At 45.9% G+C, this 27,310-nt stretch overlaps 2 protein-coding genes across 2 annotated transcripts in view; both read right to left on the bottom strand.

Annotated features, from left to right (window-relative positions):
* The window catches only part of LOC109883572 (poly(A)-specific ribonuclease PARN-like), a 30,259-nt gene extending 19,724 nt beyond the window's left edge, over nt 1-10,535 (bottom strand). The window contains exons 1-13 of the mRNA XM_031821546.1: nt 10,404-10,535; nt 10,104-10,181; nt 9,843-9,922; nt 7,365-7,432; nt 6,895-6,976; nt 6,480-6,540; nt 6,109-6,274; nt 5,721-5,783; nt 5,532-5,570; nt 5,202-5,244; nt 1,453-1,533; nt 1,049-1,105; nt 768-845 (exon numbers count right to left, since the gene is read on the bottom strand). Coding sequence (XP_031677406.1) covers nt 768-845; nt 1,049-1,105; nt 1,453-1,533; nt 5,202-5,244; nt 5,532-5,570; nt 5,721-5,783; nt 6,109-6,274; nt 6,480-6,540; nt 6,895-6,976; nt 7,365-7,432; nt 9,843-9,922; nt 10,104-10,181; nt 10,404-10,422 — 915 coding nt within the window. The 5' untranslated portion in view covers nt 10,423-10,535. The remainder of the gene's footprint in view (nt 1-767; nt 846-1,048; nt 1,106-1,452; nt 1,534-5,201; nt 5,245-5,531; nt 5,571-5,720; nt 5,784-6,108; nt 6,275-6,479; nt 6,541-6,894; nt 6,977-7,364; nt 7,433-9,842; nt 9,923-10,103; nt 10,182-10,403) is intronic.
* A 6,216-nt stretch (nt 10,536-16,751) lies between these two features.
* Nucleotides 16,752-21,487, bottom strand: LOC109883570 (zinc finger protein 135-like). Its single transcript, XM_020475602.2, has 2 exons — nt 20,331-21,487; nt 16,752-19,176 (listed from the first exon to the last, which is right to left on the bottom strand). Exons 1-2 carry the CDS (start codon nt 21,279-21,281, stop codon nt 17,509-17,511), a joined length of 2,619 nt encoding a protein of 872 aa, XP_020331191.1. The 5' UTR covers nt 21,282-21,487; the 3' UTR covers nt 16,752-17,508.
* Nucleotides 21,488-27,310: the final 5,823 nt, after the last annotated feature.

Raw genomic sequence — 27,310 nt, 5'->3', positions numbered from 1 at the left:
CAAAGCCCCATATACTACCCACCACTGCGACCTGTATGCTCTCGTTGGCTGGCCCTCGCTTCATATTCGTCGCCAAACCCACTGGCTCCACGTCATCTATACGTTTTTGCTAGGTAAAGCCCTGCCTTATCTCAGCTCACTGGTAACCATAGCAGCACCCACCCATAGCACACGCTCCAGCAGGTATCTCTCACTGGTCACTGCAAATTCCTTTGGACGCCTCTCCTTCCAGTTCTCTGCTGCCAATGACTGGAACGAATTTCAAAAATCGCTGAAGCTGGAGACTCATATCTCCCTCACTAGCTTTAAGCACCAGCTGTCAGAGCAGCTCACAGATCACTGCACCTGTGCATAGCCCATCTGTAAATAGCCCATCCAATCTACCTCATCACCATACTGTATTTATTTATTTTGCTCCTTTGCACCCCAGTATCTCTACTTGCACATTCATCTTCTGCACATCTATTCACTCCAGTGTTTAATTGCTAAATTGTAATTATTTCACCACTATGGCCTATTTATTGCCTACCACCCTTGTCTTACCTCATTTGCACACACTGTATATACACTTTTCCATTGTTTTATTGACTATGTTTGTTTATCCCATGTGTAACTGTGTTGTTGTTTGTGTCGCACTGCTTTGTTTTATCTTGGCCAGATCACAGTTGTAAATGAGAACTTGTTCTCAACTAGCCTACCTGGTTAAATAAAGGTGAAATTTAAAATTAAACCACTGTGTTCATATATAAATGGTGCGTGTTTTGTACCTCTGGCAGTACGCAGTAGAACTGATGGATGGTGTGCATGACGTCTAGCAGCATGTTGTGGCCAACTACCAACTTTCCCTGGGTTGGAGAGAGGGGGGAAAGAGTTGAGTCCCAACCTAAAGGTATAGTGCCCAAGAGATCAAGGAGAACTCACTCAACTACAATATTCCTTATCGTTTCAGTGGTGGATTGCAAAGGCAGTTGGTATATACTGGTACATCGTAACATAACATACAGATTAAAACTAAACAATTTGATAACAGGTTGTCAGGGTAACTCACAGATTTGGAGATGGCGTGTATGACCCTGGAGAATCCCACAGCGTCATTCAGCTCCTCCTGGAAGGATTGACGAGGGTCACGTTCAGTAGGAAACGTAGCAAAACATTGCAGAGAAACTACAAAAGGAATGTCTCTTATTGGACAAGTAATTTCCCAGATTCAAAATGTTGTCTCCTGATCGTGTTTCTTGAAAGGGGGGGGGGGGGGGGTAAAGATTTGGAACATTAAGAAGAAATGTGCCGTCTGCTTTTTAGATACAGTAGAAGAAAATGAAACTGGTCGTGTCATTCTGGAGTTACTGTGTTTAGACTGCTTCCATCTAGAACACCACAGGGAGGAATGTTCTGGAATGTTGGGTTTGCTTCTTTTTTTGTTGAAAAAACAAACAGTAGAAGGAACGTCACCTGTTCTCTCTCCTGTTTCTGCCGTTCTCTCCTCTTCCTCTCCTCGTCGTCCACCTTGCTGATCTGGATGTACCGCTCTTTCTGAAACCCCATTATATCATCACATAATACACCCTTCTATTAATGTACATCAGCACCTACTGACCGGAGCCGACCCCACCTACTGACCGGAGCCGACCCCACCTACTGACCGGAGCCGACCCCACCTACTGACCGGAGCCGACCCCACCTACTGACCGGAGCCGACCCCACCTACTGACCGGAGCCGACCCCACCTACTGACCGGAGACGACCCCACCTACTGACCGGAGACGACCCCACCTACTGACCGGAGACGACCCCACCTACTGACCGGAGACAACCCCACCTACTGACCGGAGACAACCCCACCTACTGACCGGAGACAATCCCACCTACTGACTGGAGACAATCCCACAGCATCACATTACAGGAGAGTATTTCTGTACTCTAAGCATCGTGTTCCTTCTAGATCTGGATGAGACTAGAACACCGGCAGGGGGGGGGGGTCAGACTAGAACACCGGCAGGGGGGGGGTCAGACTAGAACACCGGCAGGGGGGGGGGTCAGACTAGAACACCGGCAGGGGGGGGGGGGGGGGGTCAGACTAGAACACCGGCAGGGGGGGGGGTCAGACTAGAACACCGGCAGGGGGGGGGGTCAGACTAGAACACCGGCGGGGGGGGGGGGGGGGTCAGACTAGAACACCGGCAGGAGGTCAGACTAGAATACCGGCAGGAGATCAGACTAGAACACCGGCAGGGGGGGGGGGGGGGTCAGACTAGAACACCGGCAGGGGGGGGGGGGGGGGGGGGGGGGGTCAGACTAGAACACCGGCAGGGGGTCAGACTAAAACACCGGCAGGGGGGTCAGACTAGAACACCGGGGTCAGACTAGAACACCGGCAGGAGGTCAGACTAGAACACCGGCAGGGGGGGGAGAGGGGGGGGTCAGACTAGAACACCGGCAGGGGGGGGAGAGGGGGGGGTCAGACTAGAAGACCGGCAGGGGGGGAGGGGGGGGGTCAGACTACAACACCGGCGGGGGGGAGGGGGGGGGTCAGACTACAACACCGGCGGGGGGGGGGGGGGGGGGAGGTCAGACTAGAACACCGGCGGGGGGGGGGGGGGGGGGTCAGACTAGAACGTCGGCAGGGGGGGGGGGGGGGGGGGGTCAGACTAGAACACCGGCAGGAGGTCAGACTATAACACCGGCAGGGGGGGGGGGTCAGACCAGAACACCGGCAGGAAGTCGGACCAGAACACCGGGAGGAGGTCAGACTAGAACACCGGGAGGAGGTCAGACTAGAACACCGGGAGGAGGTCAGACTAGAACACCGGCAGGAGGTCAGACTAGAACACCGGGAGGAGGTCAGACTAGAACACCGGGAGGAGGTCAGACTAGAACACCGGGAGGATAGTATTTCATTGTGTTGTTCCTTCTAGATCAGGAGGTGTTGCTCTTTCTGGAACATCATATATAATATAAAACATACATGTGTTTATAAGGTATACAAACATACACCTCACACTGACTGGAGACAAAAGTTACTCTAAACAGTTATACTGCAGAGAAAATAAAATAATTTCATTAAACCTGATTACTAACGTAGAAGATCCCTGAGTAACTCCAGATTACTAACGTAGAAGATCCCTGAGTAACTCCAGATTACTAACGTAGAAGATCCCTGAGTAACTCCAGATTACTAACGTAGAAGATCCCTGAGTAACTCCAGATTACTAACGTAGAAGATCCCTGAGTAACTCCAGATTACTAACGTAGAAGATCCCTGAGTAACTCCAGATTACTAACGTAGAAGATCCCTGAGTAACTCCAGATTACTAACGTAGAAGATCCCTGAGTAACTCCAGATTACTAACGTAGAAGATCCCTGAGTAAAGTAACTCCAGATTACTAACGTAGAAGATCCCTGAGTAACTCCAGATTACTAACGTAGAAGATCCCTGAGTAACTCCAGATTACTAACGTAGAAGATCCCTGAGTAACTCCAGATTACTAACGTAGAAGATCCCTGAGTAACTCCAGATTACTAACGTAGAAGATCCCTGAGTAACTCCAGATTACTAACGTAGAAGATCCCTGAGTAACTCCAGATTACTAACGTAGAAGATCCCTGAGTAACTCCAGATTACTAACGTAGAAGATCCCTGAGTAACTCCAGATTACTAACGTAGAAGATCCCTGAGTAACTCCAGATTACTAACGTAGAAGATCCCTGAGTAACTCCAGATTACTAACGTAGAAGATCCCTGAGTAACTCCAGATTACTAACGTAGAAGATCCCTGAGTAACTCCAGATTACTAACGTAGAAGATCCCTGAGTAAATCCAGATTACTAACGTAGAAGATCCCTGAGTAAATCCAGATTACTAACGTAGAAGATCCCTGAGTAACTCCAGATTACTAACGTAGAAGATCCCTGAGTAACTCCAGATTACTAACGTAGAAGATCCCTGAGTAACTCCAGATTACTAACGTAGAAGATCCCTGAGTAACTCCAGATTACTAACGTAGAAGATCCCTGAGTAACTCCAGATTACTAACGTAGAAGATCCCTGAGTAACTCCAGATTACTAACGTAGAAGATCCCTGAGTAACTCCAGATTACTAACGTAGAAGATCCCTGAGTAACTCCAGATTACTAACGTAGAAGATCCCTGAGTAACTCCAGATTACTAACGTAGAAGATCCCTGAGTAACTCCAGATTACTAACGTAGAAGATCCCTGAGTAACTCCAGATTACTAACGTAGAAGATCCCTGAGTAACTCCAGATTACTAACGTAGAAGATCCCTGAGTAACTCCAGATTACTAACGTAGAAGATCCCTGAGTAACTCCAGATTACTAACGTAGAAGATCCCTGAGTAACTCCAGATTACTAACGTAGAAGATCCCTGAGTAAATCCAGATTACTAACGTAGAAGATCCCTGAGTAAATCCAGATTACTAACGTAGAAGATCCCTGAGTAACTCCAGATTACTAACGTAGAAGATCCCTGAGTAAATCCAGATTACTAACGTAGAAGATCCCTGAGTAACTCCAGATTACTAACGTAGAAGATCCCTGAGTAACTCCAGATTACTAACGTAGAAGATCCCTGAGTAACTCCAGATTACTAACGTAGAAGATCCCTGAGTAACTCCAGATTACTAACGTAGAAGATCCCTGAGTAAATCCATTGGTATGAAGACAGTTAAAATGGAGCCCTAAACTAAAGTTGAAACTGGTATCACTCATTACATCCTCTAGCTTAATGGATTTATTTAACTAGTCAGTTAATTAAGAACTATTTCTTATTTTACAATGACGGCCTACCCCTCCCCTAACCCGGTTAATGCTGGGCCAATTGTGCGCTGCCCTACGGGACTCTTGATCACAGCCTGTTGTGATACAGCCCAGGATCGAACCAGGGTCTGTAGTGACGTCTCTAGCACTTCAATGTAGTGCTTTAAATCGCTGTGCCATTCAGGAGCCTTATTCCTAGTATAAAGGTCTTAATGATTAGTTCAATCAGGTGTGCTAGCGGTTTAAGGCACTGCATCGAAAGTGCTAGAGGCGTCACTACAGACCCTGGTTCGATCCCGGGCAGTATCACAACCAGCCGTGATCACGAGTCTCGTAGGGCTCTGGAATAGTTCAAATACATGGACTGGCTGGGGATCCCCCTGAGGAGAGGTTTTGAGAACCTCATCTAGCTGGCAGACTGACCTTCTCTGTCTCCAAGGTCTCCACATGAAGACCCTTTGGGAACCTATAGGAGAGTAGATCAACATTATCCTTCTATAAAGATATGTCATCTCTGTACAATATACACACTCAGTACTAGAACTATAAACATTTTATTATAAACATTAACTGTCACGAAGCAGCGTTAAAACTACAGATAAAAACCCCAATTCATCGGTTTTAGAAATAGCAGAATGGTAACAATTCAAAAAGTGGATTTCATTAATCTCCCTGTGTTCTTGGGATGGAACACTGAATTATATCTGCAGAGTTCTAGAACATTGCTGCTCTTGAAGGACAGAACGTACTTACTTGGAGTTGAGAGTCTGGTAGATCAGCTTCCTCTGAAACCTGGAGTGGAGCAGTGAACAGAACAGGGGGAATGGAGGTTTAATAAACAAAACACTGGTAAATCTTGCTGGGGGGGTAAAGCCCTTTGAGACTGAAATAAAAGTGTCGTATAAATGCATTTTTCTCACACACACACACGCGTTTCTTTACCCAGTGCAGGGCTCCAGGTCCACAGTCTTCTCTGAGGTAGTGAACAGAGATTCCACCTTCTCTCTGCAAGGGACAAGAGGCAGGAGGAAGACTTAACAAAACGACGACAGGGATGCGTTCTGGGCTGGAGCTGAATGGTCGTGTCTGGGGTAGCTAGGGAGGGAGGGGGCGGTAGGAGGAACTAATGTCAGAGGGTGGCTAGGGAGGGAAAGGGGCGGTAGGAGGAACTAGTGTCAGAGGGTGGCTAGGGAGGGAAAGGGGCTAGTGGCGGCTGGAGGAACTAGTGTCAGCAGGAGGGAAAGGGGCAGATTTGGGACCAGGCTGTCATCTCTCTCACCACATGCAACTACAGTCTAAAGTTGTAACTAGAAGTCAGGTTTAAACTTACACCACCCGCCCGATGTACTCCCTGTGCTCCTCGGGGATGCTACCGGGGCCTTTGTTTGAGTTGGGGGAGATGTAGGAGGGGTTTCCTGATCCGTTACTCTGACTCCGCCTCTCCTCATACTGCTCTCGCAGCTGCACTTCCTCTTCCTGGTTCAGGTACGGGATCCCTACGGCAACCAGAAAAGGAGGCGGGGTTAGATGGCGGAGTGTTGGTTGGCTTAAATCAATCACTTCGTCATCTTTATTGACCTAGTTGGAATTCCTAGAGCATCCAGAACAGGGAAGGGGGTTAACTAGAGTAGCTTCAATCCATCAAAACGATTTATTGTCCTAGTTGGGATTTCTACGGCAACCAGACAGAATGCCACCTACCGTGACGGAACACTTTGTTGAAGTCAAAACCCTGACTGGCCAGGAAGTCTATGCTGGAACTCTGAAATAACAAAACACAGACATATTTACCAAAGCACCACCAGGGGCAACATGGGTCCTATTCTCCAGGGATGGAAAGGAAGCAAACGGGCTGAAATGGGGAGTGACAACCTAAACCTGTCCAATCAAATCACGTGTATTTATATAACGGGCTGAAACGTGATTTGATTGGACAGGTTTAGGTTGTCACTCCCCATGTATTTACATAGCCCTTCTTACATCAGCTGATATCTCAAAGTGCTGTACAGAAACCCAGCCTAAAACCCCAAACAGCAAGCGATGCAGGTTGTCGAAGCACCAATAAGAAATGCTTGTACCACCCGGATAAGATAAGACAGACCAACAGTTTCCTAACCTGGCAGATGAACTTGGTGTCTGGGGAGGTTCTGTTGAACGGCTTTGGGAATATATAAAAATTAAAAGTCTTGATGACGTACCTGTGGGGACAAGAACACCAGGTCAGCTAGGTTAAACATTCCTATAGCCTGCATAGAGATCACATATAGCTGACTTATAGTGTTAAATAAAGTGTATCAGCCTATATCAGCTGGTCCCAGATCAGTATTTCAGACACAACCCATTTGTTATGACAGTGTAACACCACAGTAGAGAAGAGTTGGCTAAATCACTAACTGATCTGGGGTCAAGTCACGGGCCGATATAGGATCAGGTCCATATGGAGTCTCATTCAGAACAATCTGAAAGGCTAAAAACAGATCCTAAATCAGCACTCCTACTCTGAGAAGCTTCATGTTACGCAGATGTAACTCAGTTCAAAACCGACTGCGTGTTAAATGTTAAATCAGAGAGATAAATCCTACTCACTTGGACTCTGCCTGGTCATATGTGAACGTACACAGTCCAAATTGAAACAGCAAGAAGTCCATGGAGTGCTGGATAGAGAGGGGGGGGGGTGGAGGGGGGGCAGAGGAGTGGAGACGGGGGGGGGGCAGAGGAGTGGAGACGGGGGGGGGGCAGAGGAGTGGAGGGGGGGGGGTGGAGGAGGGGAGGAGGGGGGGGGGGGGAGGAGTGGAGGGGGGGGGGGGGGGGGGGGGAGAGCCAGAGGAGTGGAGAGAGTCTCAAACGTGTACATTTAAAGCAGGACCGATAGCACATGGCCTTGTTGTGACCCATACATACAGACTCCAGGAATCAAAAACACCCAAAAACCATGATCAAATTCAGCCATGATATAAAAAGTTATACGAGCTATATTAGTTATATACAATGGGAAGTTGACATCCACTTAGGTTGGAGTCATTAAAACTAGTTGACATACACTGAGGTTGGAGTCATTAAAACTAGTTGACATACACTTAGGTTGGAGTCATTAAAACTAGTTGACATACACTTAGGTTGGAGTCATTAAAACTAGTTGACATACACTTAGGTTGGAGTCATTAAAACTAGTTGACATACACTTAGGTTGGAGTCATTAAAACTAGTTGACATACACTTAGGTTGGAGTCATTAAAACTTGTTTTTCAACCACTCCACAAATTTCTTGATAAACTATAGTTTTGGCAAATCGGTTAGGACATCTACTTTGTGCATGACACAAGTAATTTTTCCAACAATTGTTTACAGACAGATTATTTGACTTATAAATCACTATCACAATCCCAGTGGGTCAGAAGTTTACATAGACTAAGTTGACTGTGCCTTTAAACAGCTTGGATAATTCCAGAAAATGTCATGGCTTTAGAAGCTTCTGATAGGCTAATTGACATCATTTGAGTCAATTGGAGGTGTACCTGTGGATGTATTTCAAGGCCTACCTTCAAACTCAGTGCCTCTTTGCTTGACATCATGGGAAAATCAAAAGAAATCAGCCAAGACCTCAGAAAAACAATTGTAGACCTCCACAAGTCTGGCTCATCTTTGGTAGCAATTTCCAAACGCCTGAAGGTACCACGTTCATCTGTACAAACAATAGTACACAAGTATAAACACCATGGGACCACACAGCGGTCAAGCCAGTCAGGAAGGAAACGCGTTCTGTCTCCTAGAGATGAACGTACTTTGGCGCAAAAAGTGCAACTCAATCCCAGAACAACAGCAAAGGACCTTGTGAAGATGCTGGAGGAAACAAGTACAAAAGTATCTACATCCACAGTAAAACGAGTCCTATATCGACATAACCTGAAAGGCCGCTCAGCAAGGAAGAAGCCACTGCTCCAAAACCGCCATAAAAAAGCCAGACTACGGTTTGCAACTGCACATGGGGACAAATATCGTACTTTTTGGAGAAATCTCTTCTGGTCTGATGAAACAAAAAACAGAACTGTTTGGCCATAATGACCAACGTGATGTTTGGAGGAAAATGGGTGAGGCTAAGAAGCCAAAGAATACCGTCCCAACCATGAAGCACGGAGGTGGCAGCATCATGTTGTGGGGGTGCTTTGCTGCAGGACGGACTGGTGCACTTCACTAAATAGATGGCATGAGGGAAAAGTATGTGGATATATTTTAGCAACATCACAAGACCTCAGTCAGGAAGTTAAAGCTTGGTCACAAATGGGTCTTCCAAATGGACAATGACCCCAAGCATACTTCCAAAGTTGTGGCAAAATGGATTGACGACAACAAAGTCAAGGTATTGGAGTGGCCATCACAAAGCCCTGACCTTAATCCGATAGAACATTTGTGGGCAGAACTGAAAAAGCATATGCGAGCAAGGAGGCCTACAAACCTGACACAGTTACACCTGCACTGTCAGGAGGAATGGGCCAAAATTCACCCAACTTACTGTGGGAAGATTGTGGAAGGCCAAACAAAACGTTTGACCCAAGTTAAACAATTTAAAGGCAATTCTACCAAATACTAATTGAGTTTGTAAACTTCTGACCCACTGGGAATGTTATGAAAGAAAGAAAAGCTGGGAGAAAGAAAAAAAATCTCTCCTATTATTCTGACATTTCAAATTCTTAACATAAAGTGGTGATCCTAACTGATCCTAACTGACCTAAGACCGGGACATCTTACTAGGATTAAATGTCAGGAGTTTAAATCTTTTGCTAAGGTGTATGTAAACTTCTGACTTCAACTGTAGCGACTCACTCAGTGCTGGACCGACACCGACAGTTTTAACCAGGGCCAAATATTTAGTGTTTTGTTTATGTTAGAGTTTTGAATATCGTTCTCATTCTAGACATTCCATTACATTGTTAAATATTCTCCATGTTAAACTAACGGGGAACCAACATGGCTGCCATAAAACGTTGTAGTGTCAAGTAAATGCAGCATAATGCAGGAAACCGCATTGCCCCCCAACTCTAAACGCATGTATCTCTTGACTGTTACCTTTTTTAGCTTCATGTAGCGCTCCTCTGGCGTGTCCAACCCGTTAGTCAGTGCGCTGACGTTGGGCCCATCGCTAATACCTGAAACCGAATAGAGTGTATTTTCTACTGTATTAACTAGATAATGATGAAGATGTCAAGAGTTCAACACCGAATTCGTGTGTGTGGCTTGTAGCAGCCACGGAAACGGGTTGGCGAGCGAGCTAGTTAAAATGTAACTATACACGTTTGCCAGTTAAATAGCTAGCTAACAATGACTTACCTGAAAATTCCCCATCGATTGCGAGAAAGTCTGCTTCCTCTATTGCGCTGTACACAGTGCTTAAACTGTCTTTGAAATCTGTAATACAAAAACAACAATCAGCCAACATGCGTTGGTGGTTTACTCAACACGCAAGCTAGCTATTAATGCTAGTTAGCGGGTTAGCATTCACAACCTCGCGGAAATGAACAGAATCATGATTGTGCGGTGAGAAACCACAACTAAGTTTGTGTATCTAATAGCATATGACTATAATATCTGTGTATATTATCTATAAGGGTGCATAAAGAGGTGAATTACTTGTTCGTGTCACCTCCATCCCTACAGAAAGACAAAAAATACAATGTACCAAACGGCTGCTGTCACTCAAGAGGATTTTAATCTTTCCAACACTTCCGGCGTAGTGACGTTTTTGACACGACGTCAATCAAAATATGGCTAAGACAAAATAAAAGCCGTACGATGCACGAATCACGATTACGCGCTTTCTAGCTCGAATGTAGTGTGGGTTTATCAGTCGTGCGGTGAGCATAACTGAACATGTTATAATGGGTGTCCCCCCCCATTTTGACCAGCAATTTTAATTGGTATTTTCACGCTATCAACGGTCACCCAATGCAAAAGCCATGTAAAACAGACTAAAATGAAGATCCACATTTTTTAGATAGGTGTCAAAGAATGGTAGTATAGCAATCTTATCCGGATTAATGTGTGTTTATGTTAAAATTACACATATGACCATTGTTATCTAACTGAAGCTAGAGTTTCACCTTTGTCATTATTGATCAATTAACAAATAATTACAAATCTAAGATTTTCTTACATTTCTGTCCTCACAAAATGTTGATGTGACACTACATACATACACTTTGCCTGTGACACTTGAACCCTTGGTTATGCTAGGACCCTTGGTTATGCTAGGACCCTATGTTATGCATAAACCTTCTTACTCAAAGATCTACTCCAACAACACATTGCTGTCACCATTTTTATTAACTCTAGTTGGTGTTCAGCAATAAATTCAAAACATTCTTTGAAATGGACAACATACACTACATGGCTAAAACGATCCCCCCCCCCGTTGCTATAACAACCTCCACTCTTCTGGGACGGCTTTGGAACATCGTTGCGGGGACTTGCTTCCATTCAGGCACGAGCATGAGTGAGGTCGGGCACTGATGCTTGTAATTAGGCCTGGCTTGCGATTAGGCCTGGCTGATGGAGGTCAGGGCTCTGTGCAGGCAAGTCAAGTTCTTCCACATCGATCTCGACAAACCATTTCTGAATGGACCTCACTTTGTGCACAGGAGGATTGTCATTCTGAAACAGGAAAGGGCCTTCCCCAAACTGTTGCCACAAAGTTGAATCATCTAGAATGTCGTTGTACGCTGTCGTGTTACGATTTCCCTTCACTGGAACTAAAGGGCCTGAACCATGAAAAACAGCCACAGACCATTACTTTTCGTAGGCATGTGTACAGCTGCTCAGCCATTGAAACCCATTTCATGAAGCTCCCAACTTAAGTTATTGTGCTGATGTTGCTTCCAGAGGCAGTTTGCTACTCGGTAGTGAGTTTTGCAACCAAAGACAGATGATTTTTACACACTGGTTGTTTCAGCACTCGCCGGTCCCGTTCTGTGAGCTTGTGTGGCCTACCACTTCGTGGCTGAGACATCGTTGCTCCGAGATGTTTCCACTTCATAATAACAGCACTTACAGTTGACCGGGGCAGCTCTAGCAGGGCAGAAATTTGATGAACTGACTTGTTGGAAAAGTGGAATCCTATGACGATGCTACATTGAAAGTCACTGAGCTCTTCAGTAAGGGCATTATACTGTCAATGTTTGTCTATGGAGATTGCATGGCTGTGTGCTCGATTTTATACACCTGTCAGCAACAAGTGTGGCTGAAATAGCCCAATCCACTCATTTGAAGGGGTGTTCATATCCACTACATATACAAAAATATCTAAACATCAACTCTTAATACAAAAACTCCCCGGCTAAAATGTGAACTCAACTTGAACAGGGGAGCCAGGCAGAATAATTTCAGTTTGAGATAGATTTACAAAATATAATTATATTCCAAGTTATACATACAGGATACAACAGCATGGCATTGTGAATTTAGAATGAACTAGTCATGGTGGTAAGATCGCTGACAAGTCTTTTAAAACCAGAAATCAAGACACATTGACCCAATGGGCCCAATCCTAAACGCCCCCTAGACCCTATGCCATATGCACTTGTGGAGATCAGAGAGGTTTTGTCAGGTGTAAGCAATATGGTAATAGCTCTACCACTCAATGATAGGCTAGGTGGAAGTAAACCCATATTGCTTACAACCAATTAGATGATCTTACATCTCCACAAGTGCATAAGGTCTAGATGTCAATTTGGGATTGGGCCCTTCTCCAATGGTCCAATGATAGGAAGTCAGCTGTATATAGTTCTACATTCAGCCGTTTTGTCTTTGGTAACCTCAGTCATCTTGTCCCTAGATCTGCCAACATGGAGGGGTTGTCAAGGTGACGGTATTACCACCAGACCAGAGGTCACTAGTCATGAAGACAGTCAAATTCCACGTGACAGTTTAGACACGGTAATTAGGCTTCTCTGATGCTACTGATGGTCATTAGTAACCTACCAAACTAACTGCCTGGTACTCAGCACTGTATCGTCCCTTTAAATCACTCTGACATCAATGTAAATGTATTAAAACATCTCATCAAAACACTTCATGAGAGCCCATGAGCTCATGTTGCGCAACATTTCTATAGGCTATGTAACTGCGTGAGAAAACAGAGTGATGGCCTCTATTAAAAAGAGGAGGATCCCATCAGCTTTCTATAGGCTAGGCCTATTATATTTATAAACTTTCCTAATATTAAGCACATTGCTTCTCTTTACAACAGGAGTATAGCCTACCTGGCTGGCATGAAAATGAACCACGGGGAAAAGCGTCCTCCATTTTGCTATTTAAGTGCATAGTTGACATTTTTTCCCCCCCTTACCCCTGTTTCGATACAGGTGCATGATAATGGTCCATTCTAAATCAAAACTAATTTCACACACATATTATTTAGTATATGTAAAGACAAGATTAAATCAAGAATAGTCTGATGGGTGACAATATTAGCCTATCACTTGTGGATTATGTATTATCACTTGTGAATGACGCCCAGCTTGTGCAGTGAGGCGAGGAATAACTTGTGTGTTTTTTTGCGACTTCTTCAAATCATAGGTCGCACACCGTATGTAGCCCAGCCCATAGGCCTATATGTTTTGATAAGGTTTTTTATCACAACTAAAAGTGGCCTAGTAGTCTAGTGGTTAGAGTGTAGGGGCGTCAGGTAGCCTAGTGGTTAGAGTGTAGGGGCGGCAGGTAGCCTAGTGGTTAGAGTGTAGGGGCGGCAGGTAGCCTAGTGGTTAGAGTGTAGGGGAGGCAGGTAGCCTAGTGGTTATAGTGTAGGGGTGGCAGGTAGCCTAGTGGTTAGAGTGTAGGGGAGGCAGGTAGCCTTGTGGTTAGAGTGTAGGGGAGGCAGGTAGCCTAGTGGTTCAAGTGTAGGGGCGGCAGGTAGCCTAGTGGTTAAAGTGTAGGGGCGGCAGGTAGCCTGGTGGTTAGAGCGTAGGGGCGGCAGGTAGCCTAGTGGTTAAAGTGTAGAGGCGGCAGGTAGTCTAGTGGTTAGAGTGTAGGGGCGGCAGGTAGCCTAGTGGTTAGAGTGTAGGGGCGGCAGGTAGCCTAGTGGTTAGAGTGTAGGGGCGGCAGGTAGCCTAGTGGTTAGAGTGTATAGGCGTCAGGTAGCCTAGTGGTTAGAGTGTAGAGGCGGCAGGTAGCCTAGTGGTTAGAGTGTAGGGGCGGCAGGTAGCCTAGTGGTTAGAGTGTAGGGGCGGCAGGTAGCCTAGTGGTTAAAGTGTAGGGGCGGCAGGTAGCCTAGTGGTTAGAGTGTAGGGGCGGCAGGTAGCCTAGTGGTTAGAGTGTAGGGGCGGCAGGTAGCCTTGTGGTTAGAGTGTAGGGGAGGCAGGTAGCCTAGTGGTTCAAGTGTAGGGGCGGCAGGTAGCCTAGTGGTTAGAGTGTAGGGGCGGCAGGTAGCCTAGTGGTTAGAGTGTAGAGGCGGCAGGTAGCCTAGAGGTTAGAGTGTAGGGGCGGCAGGTAGCCTAGTGGTTAGAGTGTAGGGGCGGCAGGTAGCCTAGTGGTTAAAGTGTAGGGGCGGCAGGTAGCCTAGTGGTTAGAGTGTAGGGGCGGCAGGTAGCCTAGTGGTTAGAGTGTAGAGGCGGCAGGTAGCCTAGTGGTTAGAGTGTAGGGGCGGCAGGTAGCCTAGTGGTTAGAGTGTAGGGGCGGCAGGTAGCCTAGTGGTTAGAGTGTAGGGGCGGCAGGTAGCCTAGTGGTTAGAGGGTAGGGGCGGCAGGTAGCCTAGTGGTTAGAGTGTAGGGGCGGCAGGTAGCCTAGTGGTTAAAGTGTAGGGGCGGCAGGTAGCCTGGTGGTTAGAGCGTAGGGGCGGCAGGTAGCCTAGTGGTTAAAGTGTAGAGGCGGCAGGTAGTCTAGTGGTTAGAGTGTAGGGGCGGCAGGTAGCCTAGTGGTTAGAGTGTAGGGGCGGCAGGTAGCCTAGTGGTTAGAGTGTAGAGGCGGCAGGTAGCCTAGTGGTTAGAGTGTAGGGGCGGCAGGTAGCCTAGTGGTTAGAGTGTAGGGGCGGCAGGTAGCCTAGTGGTTAAAGTGTAGGGGCGGCAGGTAGCCTAGTGGTTAGAGTGTAGGGGCGGCAGGTAGCCTAGTGGTTAGAGTGTAGAGGCGGCAGGTAGCCTAGTGGTTAGAGTGTAGGGGCGGCAGGTAGCCTAGTGGTTAGAGTGTAGGGGCGGCAGGTAGCCTAGTGGTTAGAGTGTAGGGGCGGCAGGTAGCCTAGTGGTTAGAGTGTAGGGGCGGCAGGTAGCCTAGTGGTTAGAGTGTAGGGGCGGCAGGTAGCCTAGTGGTTAGAGGGTAGGGGCGGCAGGTAGCCTAGTGGTTAGAGTGTAGGGGCGGCAGGTAGCCTAGTGGTTAGAGGGTAGGGGCGGCAGGTAGCCTAGTGGTTAGAGTGTAGGGGCGGCAGGTAGCCTGGTGGTTAAAGCGTTGGGCCAGTAACCCAAAAGGTTGCAAGATCAAATCCCCTGAGCTGACAAGGTAAAAATCTATCATTCTGTCCCTGAACAAGGCAGTTAACCCACTGTTCCTAGGTTGTCGTTGAAAATAAGAATTTGTTCTTAACTGACTTGCCTGGTTAAATAAAGGATAATGATAATAAATATTAAACCGCTTTATAGCCGGTGTAGAGCCTAACTGGCAGACATAAGCTGTGTGAGTTTCACGTTTGGGGAAGATCATTTTCACAATAAATATGCACCTCTTATAATAAACTATTAAATGCACCTTTTTAAAATAAACTATTAAATGCACAATCACATTTGCCTTCACTTTCGGGAACAGTGTTTTCCTGCTAATCGATTGCATGTTGGAACATTCGCACTAATAGCCTACCACCGTGTGCCACCGTGTGCACATTGATACGCTTCTAATGTGAAGAAAAAGTCCAATAGAAATAGCCTTAATAATTTATCAACATTGTAAGCTAAACGTTCTGATCTGTTGCATCAGCCTCACTGCTTTAAAAAAAGAAAAAAAATGGATGCGTGTTGCTGTATTCAATTGGGATCTATCGCATCCCACAACTGTCCTACAGTATATTGATTTATTTATTGGGATCTATCGCATCCCACAACTGTCCTACAGTATATTTATTTATTTATTGCACAGAAGAACAGTTGACCAATAGCATAGGTCAACTGTTGCACTATGGGGGATAGTACATTGGACATAAGCTAGTGCTGTTGGTTAGACCGACTCATCTGATTGGCTGACGAAAAGTAAAATGTGGACAGTTCTAACATTTTCAATATGCGCCTCGGAATTGAACGTGCGCAGTTACGCCCCCCGATGTGTTTGTCTTCATTACTTCTTAGCTGAAATGACTGTGAGATGGACCAATCACGTGACGGGCATTGGCTACATCTGAAGGAACCATGTGAGTGAGAGTAATTATAATTATTATAACACCCACATTGGCCGTAAAAGGTACCGATTTTTTTATGGGGCATTACAGCCACACAAGGGGGATGCCACCGGGAAACTCGAGGCCTGCTGAGAATATTGTTAAGTGCTTGTCCAAATTGTGAATGAGAGACTGATGAAGTGTGTTCAGCTTGAGACTTTTTTTTTCAAATCATCAGAGTCCCATCATGCAGCCTTATTAATATATTAAGAATGAGAACATATCTCAACGTTCGTATCAGAATTAAAGTCGAATAAATAACTCTGAATGAAGCATATGAGAGAACCGGTTTCTTTGTTAACCTCTCAACACACAATAGCCGCATGCGTGCACTTCCTTTGCTATTTTATTAAGCTATGTTCAATTGTGATATATTATATTAAATGTTTATACTTTAAAAAATATATATATATATATTATTTTTATTTAACTAGGCTAGTCAGTTAAGAACAAATTCTTATTTACAATGAGGCCTATCCCCGGGCCAAACCCGGACTACGCTGGGCCAATTGTGTGCCGCCCTATGGGACTTCCAATCAAGGCCAGTTGTGATACAGCCTGGAATCGAACCAGGGTCTGTAGTGACGCCTGTAGCACTGAGATGCAGTGCCTTAGACCGCTGCGCCACTCGGGAGCCCAAAGGTCCGCATCAGTGGCTTGTAGGCTAAACATGTTTATGACAATTAAACATTCAATTGCCATGAGACCGGCAGTTATTTGCTTGCCAATCACCTGCTGACCGCCACAGCACTAGTGAGGGCCAAGCAAGGGCATGTGGTAGGTTGGGGTTTGGGACATCCTGAATTCAAAATGGCACCCCGATGGGCAGGGGTCAAAAGTAGTGCACTATGTAGAGCATAAGGTGTTATTTGGGACAGGCTGAGTCTAGGGCAGTGTTCCAATACTTTTAGAAATGCTTCCTTCTGTACATAGCCTGTAGTCTTGTGGTAGCACAGCTGGATGCTCTATGTATGCCTCAGCCTCCCCAATGGTGACCAGGGTTCAATCCCTGCATCTACTCTTCACTGTCTTCCCTCCTCATCTGTCTCCCCCTCTACTTCTAACCTGTCTCCATTAAAAACAATTACAACATCAAATATACCACCCCAAAAAAACACATGCTTCACATCTTGTTTCCTTGAAGTAGTAAACACACCTATAATGGATTGGACAGGTGTAAACCAGGTTACCATGGTGTCTGATGTGGGTAGGGTTAAGGGACATGCTGATTGGGTGGTGGGTCGGGATAAGGGACATGCTGATTGGGTGGTGGGTAGGGATAAGGGACATGCTGATTGGGTGGTGGTTGAGCTCTTTTCATGGGTCTCTTTAATAACTCCAAGCCTTCCCACAACGAAGGGCACCTTCCTCTTCGTTCCATTCTTCTTTGCGGTCTGCAGTGTCATCATCGGATTGGCTAGGACTCATGGGCTCTGCCTTTAGTCCGATGCTAGGCAACCAGTCCCTGTCCTCAACGTTGCAGTCTACATCATCAGCATGAGCCTGGCTGGGACTCACGGGCGCACCGCAAGCATCCTCCTCTTTCAGCTGGAGTGACCGAGATGTTCCCTGCTCCTCCGATTTAATTGAATCTACAGTCATTTCCTCCCTACTTCCTGTAGGGTCACTCCTCTGAGTGTCAACCCTCTTAACAACCATCTCCTCTCCTGGGTGAGTTTTTCTCATGTGTCTTTTTAAGTTTCCAGAATCACTCCAAGCCTTCCCACAACAAGAGCAAACAAATGGTTTCTCCCCCGTATGAGTCCTCAGGTGTCTCTTAAGACAGCCTGCTTTTTTGAATCCCTTACCGCATTTAGTGCACAAGTGTGGTTTGAGAAAAACACTTTCTGACTGGGAAGTAGTCACATCAGTCTCCCTCTGCTCTGGCGTGTGCCTCTCTAGATCAGATTTCGCCTCCGGTCTGTTGCTAGGCAACCAAGTTCCTCCCTCGTCACCGTCTTCAGAATAATCATCGGCTTGGTTGGGACTCATTGGTGCACCTCTGGCATCCACCAGTATCCTTCTGATGTCCTCTTTCAGCTGGAGTGACCGAGACGTTCCCTGCTCCTCCGATTTAATTGAATCCACATTCATTTCCTCCCTACTCTCTGTAGGGTCACTCCTCTGAGTGTCGACCCTCTTAACAACCATCTCCTCTCCTGGGTGAGTTTTCCTCATGTGTCTCTTTAAGTTTCCAGAATCACTCCAAGCCCTCCCACAACGAGGGCAAACAAACGGTTTCTCCCCCGTATGAGTTCTCAGGTGTCTCTTAAGACAGCCGGCCTGATGGAATCCCTTTCCACATTCAGAGCACACGTGTGGGTTCTTCAGAGGATCCCTTGGCGGGTGTTGTGTTTTTGTGTGTGATTCCAGTCTTTCTGCAGTTATGAAACTCTTCTTACATTGACCACAGCGGTGAGGGTGATCTGTGTGAAAAACTAGCCGGTGATGTTTAAGGCTTGATTTGACAATGAACTGTTTCCCACAATCCGAGCAGTGGTGAGGTTTCACCATGTATTGTTTAACAGTATGCCTTCTCATGTGTCTCTTTAAGTTTCCATAATCACTCCAAGCCTTCCCACAACGAGGGCAAATGTACGGTTTCTCCCCAGTATGAGTTCTCTGGTGTGTCTTAAGACTGCCGGCCTGCGTGAATCTCTTTCCGCATTCAGAGCACATGTATGGTTTCTCTCCAGACAAATACAGGAAGTGTCTTTTCAGATTGGTTGCTGTGGTAAAATTCTTCCCACAGTGATCACAGATATGGGAGCCTGGCCTGTCTTTTGAGAGGGTTTTGTGTTGTTCAGCATTAGACCAGCTGTGGGGTTTCTCTCCCGTCTGTGTTGCCTTGTGCATTTGAAGGCCACTCTGCCCCGGTGTCTTCCTGCAGTCGACAAGCCGCACAGACACCCTCTTCAGACCACACAATAAGGTGCCACCGGGAGAGGCACGACTCGGGGACTCTGCGAGGGTGGAGGAGGGCAAGAGAGGCTTGTCCTGGAAATTAGAAAAATAGACATGAAATCAAAAATCAGGGTGCTGGGATTTTTCTGCCATTGAAGTTCTGAAAAAACACTTTCAGGGTAAAGGATTAAAACTAGATAGAAAGTATGTAGAAAAGATAACAGAATGATACATGTATCAATAATGTAATCTGCGAACTAACGATCATCAAAATAAAAACTAGACAGTCAGGGAGAATAAACAATGCCCAAAACAATTAATTTAGCAGAATTGATTTCAATTTTTTTTGTTTGAGCAAAATAAAACAGCATTAACCATGGCAAAATGCATAGAGTTCAAGGAAATTAGCTTCAAACTGCAAAATCTTCTCTCAGGTCCATGGCAGAATACGTAGAAACGCAAAAAAAAAATGCTGCTATTAAAAATGTGTTAAAAATCTCTCTCAGCTCCATGGAGAAATTCGTAGAGTTGCAGATAATTGTCTTAAAAATGCTAAGAATTCTGTCGACCGCCAAGATGGGGGGCCTCTAAAATGCTGTCCAAAATTCAACTGAGCCAATGGGCCAAACCCGCCCATTGCCACGCCCCCATGCCACGCCCCCGCACCACACCCCCATGTCACACCCCTATGCCACACCCCCACGCCACGCCCCCATGCCACACCCACCCCCTAAGTCCATTTTTTATCCAGAAAAACCCTTAGTGTGGGAAACTCTCTCCTTCCCGTCAAGGAATTTTGAAGTCTCAAGAGTCTTTCCTCGATGACTCTCATCCTCGATGACTCTCATCCTCGATGACTCTCATCCTAGATTACTCTCATCCTAGATTAATCTCATCCTAGATTAATCTCATCCTCGATGACTCTCATCCTCGATGACTCTCATCCTCGATGACTCTCATCCTCGATGACTCTCATCCTCGATTAATCTCATCCTCGATTAATCTCATCCTCGATTACTCTCATCCTCGATTAGTCTCATCCTCGATTAGTCTCATCCTCGATGACTCTCATCCTCGATGACTCTCATCCTCGATGACTCTGCCTCCTTCTCAAAATGCATTGGAAGACAAAGTCCAAGAGGTGGAGCCTCAGTTATTCTCCTCCCAATGCATTTATAAAAATAAGGTTGGGGAATCAAGGAAAGACTGTTGGGAAACAAAATACATAATGACTGGGAAATACTCACGCAACTGTGGCGCTCTCGAGCTGACTCCGACTCCAGTCCATTGCTAGGCAACGTAGCGCCTCCCACTTCGTTCCATTCTTCTTTGCGGTCTGCAGCGTCATCATCGGATTGTCTGGGACTCATGGGCTCCACCTTCAGTCCGATGCTAGACAACCAATCCCTGTCCTCAACATTGCAGTCTACATCATCAGCATGAGCCTGGCTGGGACTCACGGGCGCACCGCAAGCATCCTCCTCTTCCAGCTGGAGTGACCGAGACGTTCCCTGCTCCTCCGATTTAATTGAATCCACATTAATTTCCTCCCTACTCTCTGTAGGGTCACTCCTCTGAGTGTCGACCCTCTTAACAACCATCTCCTCTCCTGGGTGAGTTTTTCTCATGTGTCTCTTTAAGTTTCCAGAATCACTCCAAGCCCTCCCACAACGAGGGCAAACAAATGGTTTCTCCCCCGTATGAGTTCTCAGGTGTCTCTTAAGACAGCCGGCCTGATGGAATCCCTTTCCACATTTAGTGCACAAGTGTGGTTTGAGAAAAACACTTTCAGACTGGGAAGTAGTCACATCACTCTCCCTCTGCTCTGGTGTGTGCCTCTCTAGATCAGATTTAGCCTCCAGTCTGTTGCTAGGCAACCTAGTTCCTCCCTCTTCATTCCAGTCTACGTCATCTGATTGGCTGGGACTCATAAGTGCACTGCTACCCTCCTCCTGTATCCTCCTGATGTCCTCTTTCAGTTGGACTAACCAAGACATTCCCTGCTCCTCTGATTTCATTGAATCCGTATTGTCCCACATTTCCTCCATGACTTTACGCCTTAATAAGCGATGATTCATCCCTTTAATTTCAGAGCCATCTTTGCCATGACGTTCACACAGGTAACGTAAATTGTCCTCAGTTAAATTCCATAAACTCTTTTCGATTTCATCCATCAACGTTTCCTTCTCTGAACTCATTTTGGTCTCAGCAGAGTTAGAATGTTTCTTGGTTTAAAAAAAATTCTACAACAACTGGTTATTGACCATAGCTGTCACTAATGTGAGGTGTCTCCTATGTCTCCCGTTACACTGGGAGTTGTAGTTTTTATTTAACTAGGCAAGTCAGTTAAGAACAAATTCTTATTTAATAATGATGGACTACACCGGGTCAAACCCGGACGACACTGGGCCAATTGTGCGCCACCCTATGGGAGTCCCAATCACGGCCGGTTGTGATACAGCCTGGAATAGAACCAGGGTGTCTGTAGTGACGACCTCTAGCACTGAGATGCAGTGTCTTAGACCGCTGTGATACAGCCTGGACTCAAACCAGGGTCTGTAGTGACGACCTCTAGCACTGAGATGCAGTGTCTTAGACCGCTGCACCACACAGGAAGCTTCAGGAGGTGCTGTTTTGCCAGTTATTCCAGGGTGAGCGTTCTTTCAGAACACCAGATCTTCTTCCTGTCACCAGAACAATGGAATCTCTTTGTGAGGTCACCTGTGTAAAAATAGGCAGACATGGTGTAAAGGTCAAGTCGGACGAGATCAGTTTTTGACCAAACTGCCCCCTGTCATTTATTTATGTTTTTCCTCGTTCAAACTTGACCGTTATGATAGAAGCCTGGAGGCTGTTCTAGGCGTGCAGATATTGCAACGTGTCTATGGATAGCCTAATATAATATTGACTTGCTTTAAGATGGGAGAAAATGTAAATAATACCAATAAGAACCGTGAACTGAACGCTGACATCTATTTCAAGCTGTTGTATTTGGACATTTATCAATTCATTGGCACAATATCATGCGTTTAATCTTTTAAAAAGAGAAATAGGCACTAGGAAGGTTTATATATGACAGACACATTGAATTCATCTGTAGGCTATGTACATATCTAGCACTGCACTGCCTTTGTTCCCATGTTCTTGGCCAAACTGCAAGCAGCACCTGTTAAACACTGTAGCGCTCAAAACACAGTGATGTCGATTCGCTCAGGATAAGTACTATCAGAGGATCTTGGAGTTTGCCCCCCAAAAAACACAAAAAAATGTAGGTTATTCCGGCTAGAATTATTATTCTCCCCTCCATGTGAAAGTGACTGGACATGCCAGATTCGCACGGGGGAAAAAATGAGGTTAGTTGAGTTCTGTGCTCGTGCGCATAATTACTTTACGCGATCTCCCCCAGTATAACGAACCCCCGTCCTAATGGGGACAAAAGCCATTTGTACCGTCAAATATGTCGTGACATTCTATTTCTGTCAAGTCCATCAAATGTTTCAATGTTCTATATTTCCCCGTCACCATTTCATGTTTACTTAATAGAACAATATAATAGAACAATATTAGTGATCTTTAATACCATTTCAATTGAAAGGTTTCCCACAAATGAGGACTTTTATTTTGAAGGGTACAATTTGGAATTTTAGAAGCTAGCTAGCGAAAATAACATAACAGGAACATTATGTACAACAGCTCATTAATTATATGTAGAGTCCCCTGCCTGTTCGTACCATACAGAAAACAATTGCCGTTTTATTCCTGTATCGACTATGTTTGAGCAGAGATTCAAATGAGTTAACAGGAGCTATTGAGCAGCTAGCAACCCAAGTAAAAAAAGTAGCAATCTGAAGAGCAGGTACATAACAGTAACTAAGCTATGCAACCCTAACGACGAACTAACTACATCGTTTGAACAACCCCGATACCTAATGCTTTACTGACCAGCTTATATTCCAAAATTGTCCCATTCTTGCTTCAATCAAAGAAGAATTGCGTCCACCATCTTTGGTATTGATCCCGTTGTGAAGCGGGCAAGAATAACCAGAGATACAGTTATGGAGATGAGACACTCCAGTGTAATCGTGTTAAGGACCATTGGTTATGTTGCCCATGCTTCGTCAATGGGCCGGCGTGGTGCATTCTGGGTGATTATTTGACAACGCGCTCACTCCTTTAAGGAAGTGAATGGGAGTCCGTTGGGCTCCAGCTCAAAAGCCCAACATTAGCATGAATTACGTGAACAAGAAGTACAACATTCAAAAAAAATGTTTTATCGGGGTGTGAGATAATTAACTTGTTCCCTGTGATATCGTATAGCTTTAAAATCATGACATTTACGTACTATTGAGGAAAATAGGCAGGTGTCTCGACCCATTCCCTGACTTTTAAGAAGGAATTGCGTTGCCGAGGCAGAAGGGATGATCATGGACTTTCTCTTGATAAAGTGGGTAAATTTGACAATTTTACTGAACTGCTAAGCATTCAGCATGTATTTGGGTGTCAGGGAAAATGTATGGAGTAAAAAGTACACGATCTTCTTTAGGACTGAAGGGGAGTAAAAATGCAAGTTGTGAAAAATATAAATAGTAAAGTAAAGTACAGATCCCCCCCCCCCCCCCCCAAAACGACTTAAATGGTATTTTAAAGTACTTTATTTACACCACTGCATATTGGTCGACATTCAGATCCTGCTGAGATTCTTATCTCCTCATTCTATAATAGCTCTGGCATAACTAAGCACTTCCGTGTCACGAGTTTTGGAATCTTTCAGAATAAGAGTCCAGTCCTGTATACTTTGTAAATGAATAATTTGGGCGAAAATAAATGGAAAATGTGTACAATTGTTGATATTTAAATGGTCAACAATGTTTTTTTGGTGTGTGTGTGTGTACTCTTATCATTTATTGGACTGCACATAATTGTCTGTACGTTGTGTCACAGTAAAAGGGGATCCATTCTACTCAGGAGCACTTCTACTTTCCAAATCCACAGAGTTTACACCCTGAGGAGCGTTGCTGCTCGTTTTGCGGCTCATAAAGCAGTAGCGGTGAGCGGGTAAAATCACTGGGGCCAGTAAAAAAAGCCATATTACAACCTATGTTGTGATAATTGCGTTGATTGCTCTATAAACCCATTCAGTCATACGCCGCCGTGATATTACAGTAAGGCCGAGATGACAAAAAAGACAAGTCACAACGGCGGCGAAATATACTGAACAAATATATAAACGCAATATGCAACAATCTTCAGTGATTTTACAGAGTTACAGTTCATATAAGGAAATCAATCAATTGAAATAAATTCATTAGGACTCTGGATTTCACATGACTGGGCATGGGTGAAGCCATGGGTGGGCTTGGGAGTGTGTAGGCCCACCCACTGGGTATCCAGGCCCACCCACTTGGCAGCCAGGCACAGCCAATCAAAATGAGTTTTTCCACACAAAAGGGCTTCATTACAGGCAGAAATACTCGTCAATTTCATCAGCTGTCTGGGTGGCTGGTCTCCGATAATCCAACAGGCGAAGAAGCTGGATGTGAAGCTCCTGGGCTGGCTTGGTTAGACTGGTCTGCGGTTTTGAGGCTAAAACACTAGCCACTTTAATAATGTCTCCGTATCTTGCATTACTCATCCCAAAGGAAGAATTGGCTTGGGGGTGACCAGTGAGATATACCTACTGGAGAGCGTGGGTGCTGTGGGTGGGTGCTGCTATGGTGACCAGTGAGCTGAGATAAGGCGGGGCTTTACCTAGAAGAGACTTGTAGATGACCTGGAGCCAGTGGGTTTGGTAACGAGTATGAAGCGAGGGCCAGCCAACCAGAGTGTGCAGGTCGCAGTGGTGGGTAGTATATGGGGCTTTGGTGACAAAACGGATGGCACTGTGATAGACTGCATCCAAAGTGTTGAGTAGAGTGTTAATTACACAACCTTAACAGTACAACCATCAAGATGAATTGTCAGATCCAACAGAAGATATCTTTGTTTCATGGTACTTTAGCACTAGCATCTCTGTTATGTCCGAGTTTAAAAGTGAAAATATTGTCGCCATCTACTTCCTTATGTCTGAAACACAGGCTTCCAGGGTAGGCAACTTGGGGGCTTCACCATGTTTCATCGAAATGTACAGCTATGTGTCGTCCGCATAGCTGTGAAAGTTAACATTATGCTTTCGAATGCCATTGCCGTTGTCCTTTCATGAGAAGGTCTCCATTACAGTGGAAGTCACGTTGGTGCACCCAATAGGGCTTCAGCAGTTGAGGCAGTTCTGGGCCATCCCTTTTTGCACTGATGCACTATCTGTTGGCAGATGTGGTCTCGTTGTTGCTCCTCTGCAATCTGCTGCAGTTTGGTCTGAGATGCAGGTAGACTGTCCCTTATTGCATTAATGGACACCCGTACCTCACCCTCTAGACATTGCTCCTCCTCTGATAATGGATGTTTAATTGGGGCCCTAGAGAGTGCATCTGCTGTGATCAGTGCCTTCCCTGGCACATACACCATCTTGTAGGTGAACCTCAGTAATCTGAGGCGGAAGCGCAGAACTCTGGGAGGCAAGTCGTCCAGTGCTTTTGTCCCTAACAGAGCCAACAGTGGTTTGTGGTCAGTCTCTGCTGTAAACTGCAGGCCAATAAGGTATTGGCTGAGCCTTTCACATGCCCATGTGATAGACAACGCCTCCTTCTCCACTTAAGCATATCTTTGCTCTGTGTCGGATAAGCTTCGGGAGATGTATGCTATTGGATGACACTCCATGTTGTCCTGCATCTGTGTGAGGACCGCCCTTAGCCCAAAGGATGATGCATCTGTGTGAGGACCGCCCTTAGCCCAAAGGATGATGCATCTGTGTGAGGTCCGCCCTTAGCCCAAAGGATGATGCATCTGTGTGAGGACCGCCCTTAGCCCAAAGGATGATGCATCTGTGTGAGGACCGCCCTTAGCCCAAAGGATGATGCATCTGTGTGAGGTCCGCCCTTAGCCCAAAGGATGATGCATCTGTGTGAGGACCGCCCTTAGCCCAAAGGATGATGCATCTGTGTGAGGACCGCCCTTAGCCCAAAGGATGATGCATCTGTGTGAGGACCGCCCTTAGCCCAAAGGATGATGCATCTGTGTGAGGACCGCCCTTAGCCCAAAGGATGATGCATCTGTGTGAGGACCGCCCTTAGCCCAAAGGATGATGCATCTGCTGATACTTTTGTCTTAGCGTGGGGACGGTACTGGGCCAGCACTCTCTGTGAGGCCAGATCTCCTTTGCTTTTGTCAAACGATACCTGTTGCATGTGACCCCATGGACCAGTCATTCTCTTTGGCTAGTAAGTCTCTCAGAGGTTTAGTTGTATCTGAGAACTGTGGGAGGAACTTACCCACATATGTGGCTATGCCTAAGAAGGTTCTGACTTCAGCCACATTCTGGGGTCTGGGCATATCTGTGATGGCGCTGATCTTCTCTGGGTCCGGCTCTATTCCAGCTGCACTGATTTTGTGTCCCAAGAACAAGACCTCTGATTGTGCAAAAGTGTCTTTTTCATTGAGTGTCAGGCAAGTCTCCTGGAGTCCTGTCAGAACTGCTGTGAGCCTTACATCATGTTCTGCTCTGTCCCTTCCCCACACGAGCACATCGTCCGCGTGGATTATGACGCCACTCAGCCCATCCAACAGCTGGGACATGGGTCTTTGGAAATGCTCAGGACCGGAAGCGATTCCAAATGGCAAAACATGAAAACAGTACCGGCCAAACGGTGTTATAAACGTTGTGAGGGCCCTACTCTGTGATGACAGCGGTATCTGCCAGAAACCTGAGCGGGCATCCAGCTTTGTGAAGACTTGTGAGCCATCCAACTGAGCCAGTGACTGCTCCACTGATGGTATGATGTGTCTCTCTCTGCAGAGTGCCTCATTCAATTTAGTCATGTCCACACAGATCCTTATGTCCCCATTGGCTTTTGGGACCACCACCATCCCTGCACACCAGTCTGTGGGACTCTCTATTTTAGACACCGCCCCAATGTCTTCCATCCTCCCCAACTCTTCCTTTACTCTGGCCAATAAAGGGATAGGCACCCGGCGGGGGGTGGTAAGGGCATAGGAGACAGCATCCTCTTTCAGGTGGATTTTGTAGTCACCTTCTATCCTTCCTAGACCAGAAAGCAGTTTTGGGAATTTATTTTTGAAAACCTCACCTGGGTCCTCCAGTTCGCTCACTCTCTCAATGAGTTGCAATGCTTCC

The sequence above is a fragment of the Oncorhynchus kisutch genome, unplaced genomic scaffold, assembly GCF_002021735.2.
Source record: "Oncorhynchus kisutch isolate 150728-3 unplaced genomic scaffold, Okis_V2 scaffold3992, whole genome shotgun sequence".
In the NCBI taxonomy this organism is placed as follows: Eukaryota; Metazoa; Chordata; class Actinopteri; order Salmoniformes; family Salmonidae; genus Oncorhynchus; species Oncorhynchus kisutch.
This window is presented reverse-complemented; position numbering and strand designations above follow the sequence as displayed.